This window comes from Mesitornis unicolor, unplaced genomic scaffold, assembly GCF_000695765.1.
Source record: "Mesitornis unicolor isolate BGI_N332 unplaced genomic scaffold, ASM69576v1 scaffold412, whole genome shotgun sequence".
Taxonomy (NCBI): Eukaryota; Metazoa; Chordata; class Aves; order Mesitornithiformes; family Mesitornithidae; genus Mesitornis; species Mesitornis unicolor.
Genome location: NW_010171211.1, coordinates 74824 through 92939, shown reverse-complemented (window position 1 = coordinate 92939; position 18116 = coordinate 74824). Strand labels below are relative to the sequence as shown.

Below are 18116 nucleotides of genomic sequence, written 5' to 3'. Positions count from 1 at the left end.
TTTTGGGAAAGGTCCATTCAGAGATCACATTTCTCTGGGGGCTTTCCACTTCTCACCTTCAATTAAAACACAACCGCACCCTTCGCAATTCCAGTGCCCAAAGCCATCATTTCTCATCAAAACAACCCAACCCAACCCAAAGACACCGTTATTTTACTGACCAACCACCCTCAAGTTGCCTGATCTGTGACTGAGGGTGATGAGGGCATCTCTGGCTCCTGCCAGGCGGGAGAGAGGTGGGTGAGGGTGTGAGGTACTCCCACCCCTGCCTGGTGTCGGGTCACCCCGTTCCATAACCTTTTATATTTCTTTAATTGCCTTCATTTTATTTAATTGTATTTAATTGTATTTAATTGTCCCCACAGAGGTGATGGGGGGACACTGGGGGTCCCTCGGAGCCAGCGCCAAGCTCTCACAGTGGTGGGTACCCGCACTCCCAAAGAGGGTGACACAAAACTTAAACCCCAAACCCACCCACACCCCTCAGAACCAAAAGCAGGGCCAGGTTTCTCGCCTCTAAGTGCACAGGTTTGGTTGCGGGGTCTTTTTTCCCTTTATTTTCCTTTTAAGCCCAAGGACGGGGGTCTGAGCGCCAGCCCCGCAGACAAAAACGCCAAACTCCTTTTAAAGCACTGGGGTTTGTTTTTTTTTTTCTTTTTTTTTTCTTTTTTTTTTATTGATTTCATTGAAAACAGAACAAGAAAATGATGGGAGCCAAAAGAGCGCTCCTTTAAAACTGTCAAAAACATTAACAGAAAAAAATAATAATAATAATAATAAACATGACGGCATTATGAATGTTCTAGAAGAGATGGACAAAAAAAACCTGTTACTGCACTAATTACAGTATTTAAAGATATATGCAAAAAAAAAATAATAAAACAAATTAAGATAATGACCTGCCCAGCCACCACACAAAAGGTGATGGCGAATTTATTCACACTACAATACTAACAATTTAAAAAAAGTTTTGTGTTTTTTTTTTTCCTGCATTTTTATACTAAAATCACTTTGTTCTTTTTATACAATTGATAGTTTATATTCACGTGGTGAGCAAAAATCACACCAGAATCAGCACCGTTTTGTTTTGTGGTTTTCTTTTTGTCGTCGTTTTGTTTTGTTGTTTCCGCCTTTTTTTTTTTCTTTTTTTTGTGGTTTTCTCTTTATTTATGTTTATTTTTTCTTTCCTTTTTAATGCCAGTCCCCAATGTTTCGGTAATGGTAAAAAATAAATCAGTTTATTGAAACCTCATAGCGTGTGGCTTAAAAAAATCAATCGAAGGTGCCCGGCGTTGGGAATCAAGTGATGGGCACGGACGAGCTGGTGGCATCCGGGGTCTTCTCGCCGTGCCGTGTCCTGTCTGCTGCTTGTCCCAGCCGGAGGACGCGAGTCGAGGTTCTCTATAATATATATATCATTCGCTTTATCTTTAAAAAGAAGTTAGTGTCTTGTACAATCCCCTTCAGCCTTCCCTCTCTGAAACCCCCGATGCTGCAGGGCGAGGGAGTCCTTCCACGGAGGAAGCGGACGCGGAGACCGGAGCTGGTTGGGAGCGGAGAGGTCCCGGGAGGGAGTGGGGTCTTGGGGAGACGGCGGAGCCAGGGCCATGGGGGCGGCGAGGACGGTGGGATTCTTCTCGCCGGAAGAGGAAAAAAGAGCCGGTGGGGTTGGTAACGAGGAGGGGATTTGTTAGAAATGCCCTCGAGCTTCTAGGGAAAGGCCCCACCGCAACGTCCTGCGAGATTGTGGGAGAAATCCATGATTTGTTTTTTTTTTAAAAAAAGAAACAACCGAAAAACCAAACAACCCAACAAAAACCAACCAGCAGAACCCTTCTCGCCGGAAGAGGAAAAAAGAGCCGGTGGGGTTGGTAACGAGGAGGGGATTTGTTAGAAATGCCCTCGAGCTTCTAGGGAAAGGCCCCACCGCAACGTCCTGCGAGATTGTGGGAGAAATCCATGATTTGTTTTTTTTTTAAAAAAAGAAACAACCGAAAAACCAAACAACCCAACAAAAACCAACCAGCAGAACCTGCCCCGGGGCTGTGCCGAGCAGACCCAAACGCCAGCACCTCCCTCTCCCTCCCCGCTCCCCCCGGCTTTTAGAAAGAAAGTCCCGTCAAGTATTCAAAGTTTATTACAAGTGAACTGGAGATGACTTTGCATGAGCGATCCATTCAATTGACAAGATTCGGAGGACGGGCGGCTCTCCCTGGGCTCTGACAACACTCAGCACATTAAAAGACAGAGGCCAGGACAGCTCGCGTGATTAAAAAAAACCGCAACAGCCACCCCTCCGTATGCAACTGTGAAAACCAGCAGCTTTCCAGGACCGGGGAGGGGAGAACAACATCACGGAGGTGGGATTTGCTTTTCTTTATTCCTCAAGTAACAGTCGGTGGCACAGCCCTAAGTGTCACAAACCCTTGGCTTTCCTTGAGCGGGGTTTTTTTTTTTCTCTTTTTATTTTTTTTTCTTTTTCGTTTTTTTTTTTTTCTCTTTAAATGGAAATATCAGACAGTATGTGAACCTATAGGGTTAAAACAAGTCAGTCTCTGGGGAGCGGAGCCTCAAAAGGGGCCGGCTGCCGTGGCAGAGCTGGTGTCGGGGAGCCCGTTTTCCTGCGTGTCCTGGGACGAGGTGCTCGCCTGCCGCTGGGCCAGCGCTGAGCTCGAGTGTTTGCACTTGGGTGAACCGCACTGACAGCTGAAGTATTTGCCTTTGATGTCCCAGAACCTGTCCCCGTAGTCAAAGCTGCAAGAGAGAGGCAGAGACAGGGGTCACTGCAAAGCGGCAGCAAAAGGGAGCGCGCCCGTGCGAGACGCCAGGGTCAGCAGTCCCTCAGCGCCACCCCAATTCGGGGTTTTGCAAAGCTTCAGGGGATGGGACGGCGTTTGTGGGATCCCCATGGGGGCAAAGGGATGGAGTGAAGCAGGTCGGGAGCAGCAGAGCTTCCGTGCCCTGCACTCCCTCCTGCGCCAAGCGAGGTGGTAGCCCCAGGGACAGCACCTACCCGATTTCTTCGCCGGCTTCTATGTGCCTCGTGCTGAAGAAGGCGATCCTGGGGAAGCGGAGGTCCTGATGCGACATGAAGACTCGCACGGGGATGAGGTTTGGCTCGCAGAGGTGGTTTATGAAGCGGCTGATGTTGCCATAGAAACGGGCATCTATGCAGTACACCTCTCCATCCTAGAGGAGAAACGTCGCATCTTTCATTAGAGGAGGGTGGGTTTAGCATTATGACTGCTACTTGTTTAACTAAAACCACCAACCAAACTATTGGTCATTCCACTTCAACTCTCAGCTTCAGGACCAACCAGGGCAGGACACACTCACTGTGGGTGTAAAAGCACTAAACACACACACTTTTGTATTCCAAGTACCCTAAAAATGCCATTTTCTGCATGGCACTCTGCCCCCACAAGCCCAAAGGAAAAGGTCCTTTGAAAAGGTCCCTGCCTCTGGCACAGCAGCTCTGCCCAGTCCTGCCCTGCGAAAACCCCAGTTTGGCGCCGTGGGATTGATGTCTGGTGCAGACAGAGACCTCGTGGGTAAAAGCCACCAGACAGGAGACCAGGGATCTGTTCTGACCCCTAATTGAACACGACAGCTAGGAAACACAAAGCCAGAGCCTCGAGAAAACACAGGTTTTTGCAGATAAAAGCAAAAGTGAGAACACAGAAATTCCCTTTCCAGAGAGCAGTAATATTTTGTTTTCCTTGAAAATAAAAGAACCCCCCTCAGGGCTTTTTTATTCCAGCAGAGAATGACTGTGCAAAGCAGAGACTTTAATTACTGAAGCTAATTTCAGCTGCGAAGAGGCCAAAAGCAAAAGGATCCATTAGCGGTGCTCAAACCCCCTTTTGGGCAAGCACCCTGCAATCGATAATGGACGAGCTGTGCCAGATCACACCATGGCTGGTGCAGGAGCCCAGGGAAGATGTCCCAGCGACTGGGGGAGGCGTCACCCCACATGGTCCCATATCACACACACTGCTACCAGCTCCAATTTCAATTCCCATCACCCTCTCATTCGCTGAAATGCCATGGTTGGCGAGGACATCATCACCCAGCACCACATCTAGTGACCATCTGGGAAGATCCGAGCTCTCCACCACGCTGATCAAGACATATTTCTCAAGAAAGGAGCCTGCTGCCTTGCACAACACAGGCAGCGACCTCCCTGTGAAGCTGCTGAGGAGGACACGTCCCAGAGCAAACTGCTGCCCTCCTTGCTACAAGGGTATTGGAAATGTAAGAGTCACTCGGTGGCAACCAGAGAGGAAGAGGAGAAAACACAAACCTGCTATGGGATGAGATGAGGCTCGTCGTAAGAGAGAGAAGACCATGAAAGGGCTATGCAGAAGATGTCCATGTTCCCCTCTTACACCTAAAATCTTCAGCACTTCACATTATGATTTCAAATGGCTCTTAATAAGCACCTGCCACGACACAGGCAGGCAGGTTGGTGCTGTTGGGCGTGCAGCAGCCAGTTGAGGCACGGGGTGAATCCCAGGGCAGCAACCCCGCTCTTGTACCCGTGTCACCAAGAGTGGGGCACACAGCTGTGTCAGAAGGCACTTCAGGACATCAGGGGTTTCTTAGAAGGGAGGATGCCTGTAGAAAGCCAGGGGTCACGCAGCAGAGTGCAGCCCCAACCGCTGCCTCTCCTCGATGGAGCACAGCAGGGCCGAGTGCGTGAGCAAGGACTGCATGGACGGGCCTGCACGTGGGAAAGGGGTGGCTTAACACCAACAGAAAGCAACCACAGCAGATAAAACTCAAACTCATCTTTCCCAGCAACAGCGAGGTTTTTCCAGCTCTCCAGTACAGAGACAACTATCCCTTTAACCACTGGAAGCCCAGAGAGCATCTGTTGTGCTATGCGTCCCTCCCTGGAACGATGTCAGAAGTTGTGGCTGTTGGATGTTCACCTCCTCAGACACAGGATAGGATGTGACAGCAGGACCTGGTACACTGAGCGATTCACCATGCACATGGCCCTGAGTGACAGCTCAAAGAACACCAAGGCCCCTCCTAGGGTTGAGCTTCACCTCCTTAGTAACTTCCCATCACTCAGGAGGTCACAGGACCTGGCTGGCTCTGCCTTGCCCTCCTCCACCCATCCCCATGGGCTTCTTTGAACAATCCCTCCATGGCTTGGTGCCTGCTTTGCTATGGATGCTCCACTTTGGAGATACCATGAAAACAGACGACATCCTTGCACCTGTACTTGGGTCTCCCTCAGTGCTTCACTAAGGCTGGACAAGGGCAAACGTAGAGGTGTCCTCAAGGCAGCCAGCCTGGAGCTGACCCAACAGCAAGGCAAGGCCCAGGCAGGCTCCTGCTCATAAAAGCACAAACCAAGCTGAAGTCCCTGCTGCTTCTGAACTTCTTAATCACAGTCTGACCCCTCTGTTTTCAGGCTGACTACGAGACTCATTACTTTACACTTTTTCAGTTGTTGAACGTGTGTTGCTTTAATAAAAAAGGCAAGAAAATAAAGCAAAGCTTCTTTGTCACTAGCTGATGACAGAAACAAAACAGAAGCTGTTTTACAGCTTTACTTGGAAGCCACCCCACTTCTCCGAGTCCTCAGCTCACCTTTCTCCTCTCCTCCTTTCCCAAGGAAAGTCTGAAGCGATGGCCTTGCTTAAAAGCTTTAGATCACACTTTTCAAAGCAAGATTTCTGCTCTGACAGCCTCCACAGAGCAGCGCAGGATAACTACCAGAAGAACAAGCCTCAGGTCCCTGCCAGGGTATCTGATGGATCCCTTTTTAAGTGAACGGGGGTTTTTTCAGTCTTTCAGCTCATCTTTGTTATGAGGAACTTAGAGAGCTGCCAATTAACACAGCTGTAAGCCTGCATATACACCCGAGTATCAAACAGCTGCACTCAGGATGCCCGAATGGTTTTGACAGAAGAGCAACTTGCATCAAAACTGGTGTGGGCAGCACGTACCGTGGTGGCCCAGCACTGCTGGGCTCTGTTAATGTTTTAACAAGCCCTAAGCCTTACCTCAACCACTCTGTATTTTGACTAAAATGCAGCAAGGATGCAGTCCCTCCTCTTTGCAGGCTTTCAGATCGTGCTGTACATCAAGATGGTGACAAATATTCTCTCTGCTCTTTTGCAGAGGCAAGACCTTGGGTTTGTCTCGTTAAGACACCTTCAGATACTGTACCTTGTTGTCAAGGTCAAAGAGGTAGGAGTCCTCTTCACGGACGTCTGCCTCGGAATCGGATATCAGCTCACCAACGTACCTGCGGACAGACAGCAAAGGCAGAAATAAGATGCTTATGAAATAAAAAGCTTGGGTTTAAACACCTCTTTCTGGGAAGAGGGAAAGGAAGGGACATGGATACAGCCCAGCCACAGATGGCAACCCACAGCCTGGGCAGTGCAGGTCATCTCAGAGCCACCCAGGCAAACTCAGCTTTGCCAGCTTATAGCAGCTAAAATCTGGCTCCAAACTCTGTCTTTTCAGGGCAACACTTTTAATATTAAAAATGGAGTCTTATTTCCAACAAAATTTACGTTCTCCTGAGGACTATGTTTTCTTTTGCAAGTCTCTTTGTTGGCCAAGATCAACACATTAATCCAATTCTCCTTATGTTCACGGTCAGACTCGCATCTTGGCTCTCCGATACACCACTGCAATGCCTGTGCTGTTCACTTCCCAAAGCAAAACGTTTGTCCCCATCTTTCCTGTATTTTCCAGGCTATTTTGACCAATTACATATGCTACATACATAAGTTTTGTCTTAAAAGTCTTAGGTCTAAAATAACCTGGTAGGATCCCTGGAAGGACCTGGGTTTCCTCCTCAATCCCTCTCAAACCAGAATAAACCAGAGCTGTGAGCTGAGTAACAACCACCTTGTTGTAAAACCTGGTGCAAAGCAGACTACAACCAGGTCCTCCAAGTGCTGTGAAGTATGTGCTGTGTGGCCTGGCCTGCTGAGAAGGACAAAACACCCGCACCACCTTTCATGCCCCAGACAGATGCTGGCTTTGATGCAAGCTCCGTTGTTGCCAAAGTCCCTGCTGCACTGGTATTCCCAGATTTGTCTCCCCACTTGCCAAAGTCCCTGCTGCACTGGTATTCCCACATTTGCCTCCCCATCTCCATTTTAAACAGTTTTAGACCATTAAGGTTCAACATTTCCTGCTCTGACCTGCTTGCAACCAAAGAAAGACACAAGAGAGTGCTGAGCCAGAGGGAGGATATGAGAAAGAAGCAACAGCACAGTACATTCTGCTATGTAAGTCTTCCTGGCCTTTAACGCAACACTGATTAATTACCAGCAAAGGACTCACAACACGAATAAATATTCTTCACAGTGTCAGCAGAGACTTCCATGACCAGCAGCCATTACAGCAGCATTCCCCTGCAGCTCTCAAGGCATTTCTGAGTGTCAACCAACCCTATCCATCTCCCATGGCTCAAGGCAGCATCTCCAGGGCTGGGAAAGAGCAGAGCCCCAAAACATTGACGTGGAGAGGACCCACGCGCTCTGTGACCAGAGATCATTTGGCTGCAGTTCCCAAACCTGAGCGATGTGGCCAGGAGCAGGGGGCTGCTGCTGCCACAGGTGAGCCTCCTGTTTGCCCTGGTTATTTATGAAGCACTCCCGTAAGGCCATGGTGTTACTGGAAATCACCTGGTCATTGGTGACCTGAAGTAATAGGAAAATGATGGCCAGAGAGGGAGCGAAATTGCTGTAGCACAGCACAGCAGCCAGCAGCAGCTGAGAAACAGCTGAATAATGCTGCACGCAGAGGCACTCTGCTCGGGGACAGCCACTTCAGGCTTACAAGTCAGTGAAACAAAACCTACAAACTAATTAAAAGTTATTGATGTTCCTTTAACGACCATTCCTGTAACTCATTTCCTTTCCAGGACTGCCTACTAATACAAAGGGATCCCTAATTTCCCAGGTCCAAAGTTAGGGAAGGCTGTGCAAGAGGTACACTGTCCTATGAGCACAGTAAAAAGAGCAGGAGCATTAGCTTCTTCATTTAAGAGCTCCTGAAGTCAAGCCAGCGCCTTTCTTCTCAGCAAGACGCTCACCACGCTGATGGCAAGTGACTACATCTCAGAGCTTTACACTGCCACTCACCACCGCAAGATCAGAGCGAGCTCCGTGCAGAAATCAGAGCAACAAGAAGTCCCAGCACAGGCTCCAGTGTTTTCCAGGGGCTGTGGGAGATTGGATGCCTGGGGCTTCTCTGGCTGAAAGTGTGGTTAAAATACCTGGCTCGATGCAGATGGTGTCTCATTAAAGCATCACTGTTATGTACAGAAATGAAATATTTGGAAACCACATAATGGATGCGCACCAAAAGGAACAGACCAGAAACCTCTGGTTTCTGCTTCTCACTAATTCAAAGCCTCTCCAATAAAAGCCCTTAACAAGCTGTGCCATTCCCAGAAGGAGCAGTTTCACCGTCTGACAACCAGGCGTGAACAGAGCAGACTCAAAACAACCCACAGGATGAGCAACAGCAGCTTCTGAGCAGTGACAAATCCAGAGGCCAGGGAGAAAACAGCACCCAGCACACTCCTGAGCATCTGTGAGTGGAAGAGCATAACATCTCCAGGGCAGGGAGGATGACACTGCTGCATCTCCCCTCGCTAAGCTGCTGCTTCCAGGATGGTGCTGAAGGTAGCAGGGGCTGGGAGCAGGAGGGTCTGGAGCAGCTGAAGGGTCTGGAGGTGATGGAGGGAGGCCTGGCTGGCCACCGCGCTGGCAGAGCCTTACTCCCAGCTGCCAAACTGCTCTGAGCGCTGCTAAACACTCCCTGCAGAAGCTGTTGCGGGCTGCCAGAGGGACAGAGCCTGCAAGCAGAAACTGAAAGGGAAACCATTTTTGGAGTGATTACAGAGAAGAGCTGAAAGGTATCAGAAGTACAGAGCAGGCTAAAAAGGTATTGCCACACAGAACCAGCCAGGACCAGCAGAGTTCTGTGAAATAAAATCGTGAGAACTACTCCAGATTTGCCCCCCATATGGGCATACGTGAAAAATTACAGACTGACAGTCACCCTTACACCAATACAATTATCATCCTTCCAAAGCAGAGTAATAACCTCCATACAAAGCCACTACCCGCTCAGGGCTCTAACCTGATGTTTAATACAAAATGCTCTTCCAGAAGAGCAAATCCCAGGAGCTGCTGTGAGCAAGCAGCCCCCGAGCACCACCAGCACCGGGACTTCTTTGCCAGAGATGAGGAAAAGGAGGAACCAAGTCTACAGGTTGCCCATGAAGAATCACAGGAAGGACAGCAGTGCAGCTGGCTTGAGGAGGAGAAGAGGACTGCGTGAGCTGAGTAAATAACGTGTGTGTGCGAGAGTGATGGAGACAAGGAGGAGCACGCATGGGCAAGACATAAATTAGCTCAGCTTGTTAGTATGCAGCTCATTTAGATAATGAAGAAGATAGCGCCTACCACTGAACCAGAGTCAGCAGCTCCTGGCTGGGCGGAGGGAAGAGTTAAGCATGGCTGTGGTATCTACAACACACCCATCGGTGTTAATTACACCATTGCACAGGGCTGCCCCATCTCCTTGGGCTGCTTGCTCACCACTGTTTATTCCTCTTGCGTGTTAGCATTCAATAGGATCTGGTAAAGTTGGTGCCTTTTCTCTTTGGGAGCAGTTTACTCACAGGCTCCAGTTCATCTCTGGGTGCTGAAGCAGGACACAGGGACTTTTGCTACGTAACAGGGAGCCCCACCTGAAGACAGACATCAGACCCTCCCCACAAACAGCAGTTTGAAGCTTTACCTCTGCAAAAACATCTTATCTGGCAGCTCCTAACGTGGAAGGAATACTTGGCTGATTCACTGCAGATTTTTCTTTTCCTTACTTTTTTCTTTCAATTCTGCAATAATCTTCTTCAATCTCCTGCCTCAATTCTATAAAACATCAGTAACTAGTTCTAAAAACCCCCAGCACCTATATCCATGAAGGGCACCAGTCCAGCCTTGTTTAGAAGGTCTTCACTACTGTAGTATTGCAACAAAGAGAAGGCTTTCCACAATATTTAACCAAGTACATATACCACTTTAAAGCCCCAAAACCGTGCGGTCTGACAGCAGTTTTTTCACTTGACGTAAATCTGAACATTTTTGTTCTTAAGTACTTTATTGAATCGGGGCCGAAATACCTGCTTAACGCCAAGTGCTTTACTGTTTTGCTGAATCAGACTAAAGCCAGAGCTGTGACACTGGAAAACCTCTTGAGAGTCAGTATTGAAACAGAAAAAGATCCAATATAAAGCAGTCATTCCAAATTGCCTTGGCCTTAAGCGTCCCATATCCACGGTGAACACGTAAGTTCTGCATCTGGGTTGTGCTGCAAATGTGTTTTCTATCACTTGTGTTTCAGAGGGGTAAGAGAGCCAAGCACAGATCCCAGCAAGGCAGAGAGGGGTGGAGAATATGAGGAAAAGGACAAACAGAGCAGGAAATGGAGTCAGGAAACCTCTGACAGAGGGCAAGCAGCTTGACTTGATGCCAATTTGATTTGCATGGAAACCTCTCCTTGAAGAGGAGCAAACCATCCTGGCCCTCAGGAAGCGATGCGTTTGTGTGAACGAAAGCTGAATAACTTACTCGCACACAAAGGTTCCCAGTGGAATGTCTTGCATTGTTCGCACACCCCAGCCCATCTTTTGTGTCCGATAAAGCTGCAACCGAGTCCTGGGAAAGAGGAAACCAAGCCACGTTAATGGCAGCACTCTGCAGAAAGACAACGGCTTTTCAGAGAGATGAGCAAAAAACCCAGCAACCTTCCCTCAGCACAAACTCAAGGATGATTTCAATATTCAACCTCCTCAGTCCTCACACTGTAAGGAAGAGGGTTCCAGACTGGATGCTCAGTGTGGTTACACCATTGATGATTTACACACAGGATACCAGCATCCCAATACCACCCTTTTTTCCCCTTCCATCCGCACACCCAGCACTCAGGGAAAGGCAGGGAAGGTGGAAAGGGGACTTAAGGCAGCGTAGCCCTGCAGGGAGAGGTGCTGCAGGGAGCTCACGGTGAATTAAGAACACCTTGAACTAAGTGCTCTGATCCCTTTGCCCTTTGCTGAGGCCAGTGCATTTAGCAACCCCATCATATCCAGCTCCCTGGCTGAAAGACAAGGAAGAAACGCTGCAACTTGAAACTTCTTGGTGTAATAGCTGCTCTGTGGAATTTTACTGATGGAGTTTATAGGCAGAGAAACAATCCTGTAAGTCATTCTGCCTCCTGCTCAGCCAGAACTTGAGTTAAGTGCAGGGTGAACGGTCTCCAGGGCTAGGGAAGGATTGCTCTGTTCCTGAGGGAACCAAAACCCACTTTCAGCAACGCTGTTATCGGAATAAAGAGAAATCCGATGCTCACCTTAACTTCACTCTGCTGCTTTTTCCAGTACTTCTCTCCTCTTCCCCCCACCCAATCTCTCCTCGCACCACCAGCTCCAACCAGGGGCTGTGCATTTTCTCCTATTTCCTCACAGCTCCTGGAGCCTTCACCAGGGCAAAACACGACTTCACATTAGACCAGTTATAACACTGTATTTCAGGCTTCAGGAAGCTCCCCCATGTTTTGTCTTGTCCATCACAGCAGAGCAGAGAGCCAAGCTCAGGTTCTGCTGTCGGGGCTGACACCAGCAGCAGTGGGACGGCAGCTGGGTCAGCCTGCCAGATGGAAACGTGTGCACTGCTGAGCGGAGTTAATTTGGAGCAAATCTGATATAGGAAGCACTGAAAACAGAGCGGGAGCACCCACGTGTCATGCTGCAGCCCAAGCCCAGGAGGTTTCCTCCGCGGCCTCCCCAGAGACCTGGAGCACAGCTCTGCCAAGCACCTGGCCAAGCACCAGCTTCCCAACAGAGCCACTCTCCCAGGCTCATGGTTGGCTTTCCAGCCCTTCCCACCCTTCACAAAAACACTTTAGCAAGGCAAAAATGCAAAAGCAACAGCTCTAGCTGTACAGCTCCTAAATAAACACCCACATAGACACCGGAGCTCTGGAGCTTGGCAGGGAAAACCAGAGAGGGGTAAAGTTGTGTTGAAATGCATCGAGCCTTTTCCTTGCTTATTTTTAATGTTGCAAAATGTCACTGAAACTACAAAGCTTGCAAAAAAAAAAGTGTTGTCAGTACTACAAAAAATTTGCGGAAGGTTTTTTTTTCCAGTGGGATGCCTTTGAAGTTTGTCCTGATACACTTAGGGCAGTGGCAAACTTCTTCATAGCAGAGGTCCAAAACAAAACATATAGATTTTTAGTCTGGCATCAAAATCCTGCCAGCCTAATCTGCAGCATTGAGGCAAGCAGGTATTCAGGTACCCAGCTCAGGGGGTGTCACGCCAGCAATTTGAAAATTTTAAGCAGCCAAGTCTGGGCATGCAGGCCTATATTTCTAATACAGACTTAGAATGCTTTCTAAATTAGAGCTTGGCAGTTTCTGCTGCTGTTGTTTTCTTCACAGATCTCCACATGAGAAGTCACAGGCGGGCTCTTCACACAAACCCACAAGCCACTTCTATGTTTCATGGTCAGGCTGATGAAAGAATGCCACAGTTCCCATGTGACGGCGGCAGGGGCAGGGTGCAAATATTAACTGAGCTCATCAACCCACTGCCACTTCATCCTCACCTGAATGAACCTGCTTGCATCCCACCACTGCGTGGTGGCGCCTGCCACAACTTCTGTCTCATCTCAGGAAGCCCTGGCTTTTGTGGGTGAGCTGAGCCTACAGAAGCTGAAAGCTCACAAGTTTGCTGTTGGTCCTGCCAAGATAAGCTGTGTTTGGATCCTCTTTCTCACCTGAGCCCATTTTGCACCACTCGGTTCCTACAGGTTCGCCAGCAGGAGCACGCGTGATTGCACTCGAAGATCAGCGGGGGCTCAGCCATGTTGAATTCGGGCAGGAGTCGGCCGTCCTGGAGAGGAGAGGAATTCAACACTGGATTATTGTCTACTCCTGGGACTCCTCCAAACCAAGGCCAAGAGCAGAAACTCCTGAGTGTAAAAACAGGCCAGAGAACCCCAAGGTGGAGGCATGCCCTGACCTCCCCAAAACCAGACCTCAACTTCTGCAGCGGCTTTGCAGTGGCACAATCACCGCTATAACCAAGAGCTGACAAACAGCAAGAGACCATCTAGATTTTTGCCGCCTGGCATCACCCTACACAGCACCAAAAAAAAGTATTTTACAGTGCTGTGCAAAAAACCCAGTGTGCATCCTCATTATTATCATTTTGCCGTGCTGGAGGGTAGAAATGGATGCTTAGTCTGTCTCTGGAATAAAGCCTAAACTTCCAGAGTACAAGGCAAATACACCCAAACTCTACAAACCACATTAACTTTCCAAATAACACTCCTAAAAAAGCTACAATTCAATTATTTACCAACCATATAGGACTAAGGAAGCGACAGATGCAGTTCATCATATTTAACAAATTTGGCTTTTAAGGCTTGAAAGATGTTATCGCCTATTAACGTGTAAATAAAAAGGCTACAAAGCAAAGAAAGATGCCAATATTCCCCTTGGGAGAAACAAGCAGAGATTCACAGAACTTCTGATCTTAGGAGAACCTGTCCAAATATTAACCTCAAAACCTCCCTTGAGGATTGGAGCGTACTTACCCAAAACAAACCAGGCTTCTGGCAATGCTGCAGTTAAAACATCCTCACTTTGCCTTCATCCAGAAGGATCACAATAAATAAAAGCAGGCAAAAAAAACCCCTCTCTCCTACCCTCCCCTCGTTTACATATTACAGCATTTTCTATGTTGCTCTGAAATGGAAGCTGATTTCACGCACGGATTATTAAATGCTCTCTATCACATGGGCATAATTAATGGCTGGGTTGGCACGACAGTAACACAAATCAGTAACACTAGAAAAGCTTCCCTGAGTACGCATTGTGTTATTATCACATACATTTCAAAGCTGAGACTGCAACTTTAGGCATCTGAAAACAAAAAGTAGAGGAGTTGTACAAGGAACCGTTCCTAAGGTACCGTTATAAACCCTCAACTGTGCGAAGTTCTGCTCGCAAGCACTGCCCTGCCCCACAGGAGGTTTTGTGTCCTCACCTTATCATACCAGCAGCGCATACTGAGTTGGCCACACATGCAGTTACTGGAGGAGCAGTCATCTATACATACGCAATACTGGAAGAGAAGACAAGGGGTTAACTCCACACCACTCCCACATAACTGAAATAGCAACTTCTGTGACTGGGTCAGGGAGGAAACCGCAAGTCTTTGCCTTCTCCTGCTGCAGCTCATTAGCCAGAAAGATAACCAGACCCATTGGTTCCGTGGCATTTTTACCTCATTTTTATTTCTGTGTGCCACAAATGTCAAAGGACTCCAGCCTGCAGGAAAGGATCCCATACCGAGCCACTTCCTGTGAGAGGTTGTCCCCCTGTGTTGCTAACCTTCCTCCATGCCCTATGAGCTGTACTTCACACTTGAGGACAGGGAGAGCTCCAAGGAGGAGCCAGAGCTGGGAGATGACACAACACGATGTCTCAGTCCTCCCCTGGTGTTTGCCTCTTCCCACACGGGTGCTTCAGCTGGCTGCTTCCCCATCCCACCACCAGCTGCTGCACAACACGGCTCAGGTCAGGGAAGTTCACTTCAGCCACCTGAGAACTGCACCCAGAGAGGGGTCACTCTCACCCTATGCTTCCCCACCTCTGCTTTCACAACCCAGCCCTTTGAGGACTTCCTGTACCACGAAGAAGACCTTGGTCTGGATGCTGCAGTCAGTGGGAAGACGGCGTGAGGGAGGTCTCCCAGCAACTCAGGAACTCTCCAGGTACAGAGCAGAGTAAAAGGATCAATGGGAGCCCCATCAGCCAGCACCAGATGGCTGATGCTACAGCACACAGCTGAACATAGAAGTTGGCTTAAGTCTCAGAAAGGAAGAAAAGCAGAAGCCCATCTCCTAGAGGTGAAGTTCAGGGCTACAGCCTTAGCTGGAATTTGATGGCAATATTAGGACTAGACATTCCCATTTTGAATGCAAAACCTGTTCGTATATGCAGTGCACTGCAACACCTCTGAATGCATACACCAGGACAGGAAAACACATGTGGATACGCATGATGCCTCACCTGTAAATGAGTGATGTTTCTATCAATGTCCATCGGAGAGGTGACACAGTTCTGTGAAACATATTTGTAGTTGCTTGGACAAGGCTCGCTGTCCACTGAATTGACGCAGGGAATCGGGATCCGCTCATAACCCCGGGCGATGTCTCTGTCAGTGGGAGAAGGAGAACTGTCACAGAAGAAAAGCTCCCCCGAACAACGGGCCATTCAGATGCCAACCTGGGGCAGAATTACTGTCTTTGATCACTGAGCATCCAAAGCCTCAAAGCAATTCAGACTAGAGCAGAGTTAATTTTTTTTCCACCCTGCCTTAAAGATTGTTCTTTGTGCTTGCGAATATTTCCATTTGGAGGATGAATTTACAAACCATAGTCTGAATCAGCATGTGTTTAATTCTTGCTAAGCTCAGACTGACCTTCACACCAGTTAAAAACACCAAGCACACACTTACAGTCCTTTCTTAAACCAGGCCCCCCTGAAGCCCATGCAAGGGCTCCATTTGATGACCCACAAGCAAAGCCAGCCAGATTCTCACCTGCTCACCACCTTCTCTATCTGGGCAGGCTTGTCAGTAGATGATTCTTTGAGAGTCTTGTTCATCTGTAGGGCTACCCAGACCTGAGAGTTAAGGCTGGAGCACTGCAGTGGAGTCTCACCCTCCTTGTTCTTTAAAGTGACATCCGAGCCACGGGAAAGGAAGAGACTGCAAAATAGCAAGAAAAGATAAGCATTCCCCGTGAGAAACTGCACAAGGGGAAAACAAACTGAATCACATCTTCCAGCCAGCCCTTAAGGGACAAGGAAGAATCTGTAGTAGTGAATAATCACCTGCGTTTTCTTTATTAAACATGGTTCAGTGAATCCTTCTACATGAAGGCGCTGGCAGAAGCCACAGACTGGAGCTCCAGGCACTCAGAGAGCTCTGGGCAAACCTTGCCTTGCTTCAGGCACAACAGGTACCATGCTGGTACCAGCCTAACTTCAGACTGGCTTGAAACTCTCTCTGGCGGGGAAAGATATGGAGTGGGAAGAGTAGGCTGGAAATGGAAGAGCCCCACAGGAAACTGCTATTGGACTTGGCTCTTGTTTATACCCACCAGCCTTTGGTGAGTACACATGAAGACTTTATTCATAGCAGTGATGAAGCAAAGGAAAAGCCCTGATACTATATTATGCCACGGTAGTGGTAAAAAAAGGAAAAGCTTTAATCAAGGATGCCTGACGCCTTTCTGCTGGGAAGTCCAGGCTGAGCACAGCCCCTCAAGCCCTCTGCCCAAGACTTCAGCCCAACCCTGTGTTTTCTGATCTCTTACACCAGCTCTGGCAGCAGTGAGCACTTCAGAGCCACCGCCCCTGGGAGCAGGGCAATGGAGAAACAAGCCCTCCATCCCAATTTTGTTGTGTGTTTAAATGCCACAGGCATTTCAATGGATCTCCTGAGCTTGCCAGCCAGCGCCCAGGTAGCAAGGAGTGACCAGGGGAAGGGAGAGAAGTGGCAGGGCTGGAGCTGTACTTACACGACACACTCGTAGCGGTTCTCTCTGGCTGCAATATGCAGGGGTGAGTCCCCGTGTATATTCACTGCATGTAAATCACACTTAGCAGCCAGCAGTATCTCCGCTATGTCAACGCAGCCAGAAAAAGCAGCCCAGTGCAAGCAAATATTTTCCTCCTGGAGGGAAAGAAAACAGAGCAGAGGCTGTTTAGCGCATTAAAAACCTATCGCCTCGGGATTTCACCATCCTTAGCTCTACACCTGCAGTATTCAACATGTGGCTTGCAGTGTCCTTCCCTACGCTGCTCCTTCTGGCTGGGCCTGCTGGGGGAAGCAGGGAAATCTCTGCGCAGACAAGCAGGGAGTTCTCACTCCAGCCGCCTCCGCGCACCGAAGACGGGGAGGCTGCACACAAAGCCGTCCATCACCTTCCCGATGTGCGCCGGCAAATCGTCTGTCTCTAAGCCACAAAACAATCTGGATCAATCCACGAGAGAGGTGACAGACGTGAACAAACAGACTGGAAAAGCTGAGCTTCCCCAGGCCAGACGCAAGGCACAGCTAGCAAGTCTCCCAGCGCTATGAAATTAAAAAGAAAAAGAGCACAGCACAAGCTATAGGGTGTATGAAGGCACTAGAAAGCGAACCAGGAGCCACAGGGAAAGCAATCAATCCGACTTCAGGCATCTCTTAAATACTGTATGTACTCATCTCTCACTAGCAGCACTAGAAATAGCTGAACACTCATCTTTTTGATGGAGATATTTTAAGCGATGATACTCTGTTTTCTGTTACAGTGCAATTTGCAGCACACTTCGAATCCTTCCCCATGACAAGCTCTGAAGACGTCGATTACAACAGTGCAATGATAGTCACGATCACCTAACTTTTCTCTCTCTTTTTAAAAAAAAAAAGCAAAAATAAAGCACGTCTTTTAGTCGTCACAACTTAACTCAGATCCTTCCTTAAATGGGAAGGCTACTGACGTACACCAGGGAGAGGGGAGACCTCTTTCTATACAGCTTCTGCCTTCCACTATGGTAACACCCAGGAAAAAAACCCTAATCAGCATCACGTACCAATCTACAGGAATAAAAGAACCCCATTGATTACACCCCATGTGCTGCTGCTCAGACAGGTTACAGACACCTAGACTTGCTTCTCTGCCTTGCATCGGCTACTGCCTAACAGCAGCATAATTACAATCAAAAGCATTTCTCCCCGAACACGTTTCCCTGGGCAAGTGACATTGCTTCTTAATGACTGCAATCAGGAGACACCAAACATAGGTACAGTAACAGATATGTGATACATATATCTGCTGAGAGGATACTTTCCTTTCAAGTAAGTTGTTGACTGAGCTGATTTGATTTTCATGATTTACCGTGTGATGTTGTAACTGGTAGCCAAAGGCTGCTGCGACAGATCAAACAAGTCAGTTTTGTTCGGAGTCAGCGCTCTGAACCAATGCAGCAACCCAAAAACCCCCTCTTG

At 48.5% G+C, this 18116-nt stretch overlaps 1 protein-coding gene across 2 annotated transcripts in view; it reads right to left on the bottom strand.

The window, feature by feature from the left end:
- Window positions 1-2490: 2490 nt before the first annotated feature.
- EHMT1 (euchromatic histone-lysine N-methyltransferase 1) overlaps window positions 2491-18116 on the bottom strand; it is a 62352-nt gene continuing 46726 nt past the window's right edge. For both annotated transcript variants that reach the window (XM_010179962.1, XM_010179963.1), the window contains 9 exons: window positions 16645-16799; window positions 15663-15830; window positions 15131-15275; window positions 14103-14180; window positions 12829-12944; window positions 10623-10709; window positions 6187-6265; window positions 3014-3189; window positions 2491-2754 (listed from right to left, as the gene is read on the bottom strand). In XM_010179962.1, coding sequence (XP_010178264.1) covers window positions 2571-2754; window positions 3014-3189; window positions 6187-6265; window positions 10623-10709; window positions 12829-12944; window positions 14103-14180; window positions 15131-15275; window positions 15663-15830; window positions 16645-16799 — 1188 coding nt within the window. In that variant the 3' untranslated portion in view covers window positions 2491-2570. The remainder of the gene's footprint in view (window positions 2755-3013; window positions 3190-6186; window positions 6266-10622; window positions 10710-12828; window positions 12945-14102; window positions 14181-15130; window positions 15276-15662; window positions 15831-16644; window positions 16800-18116) is intronic.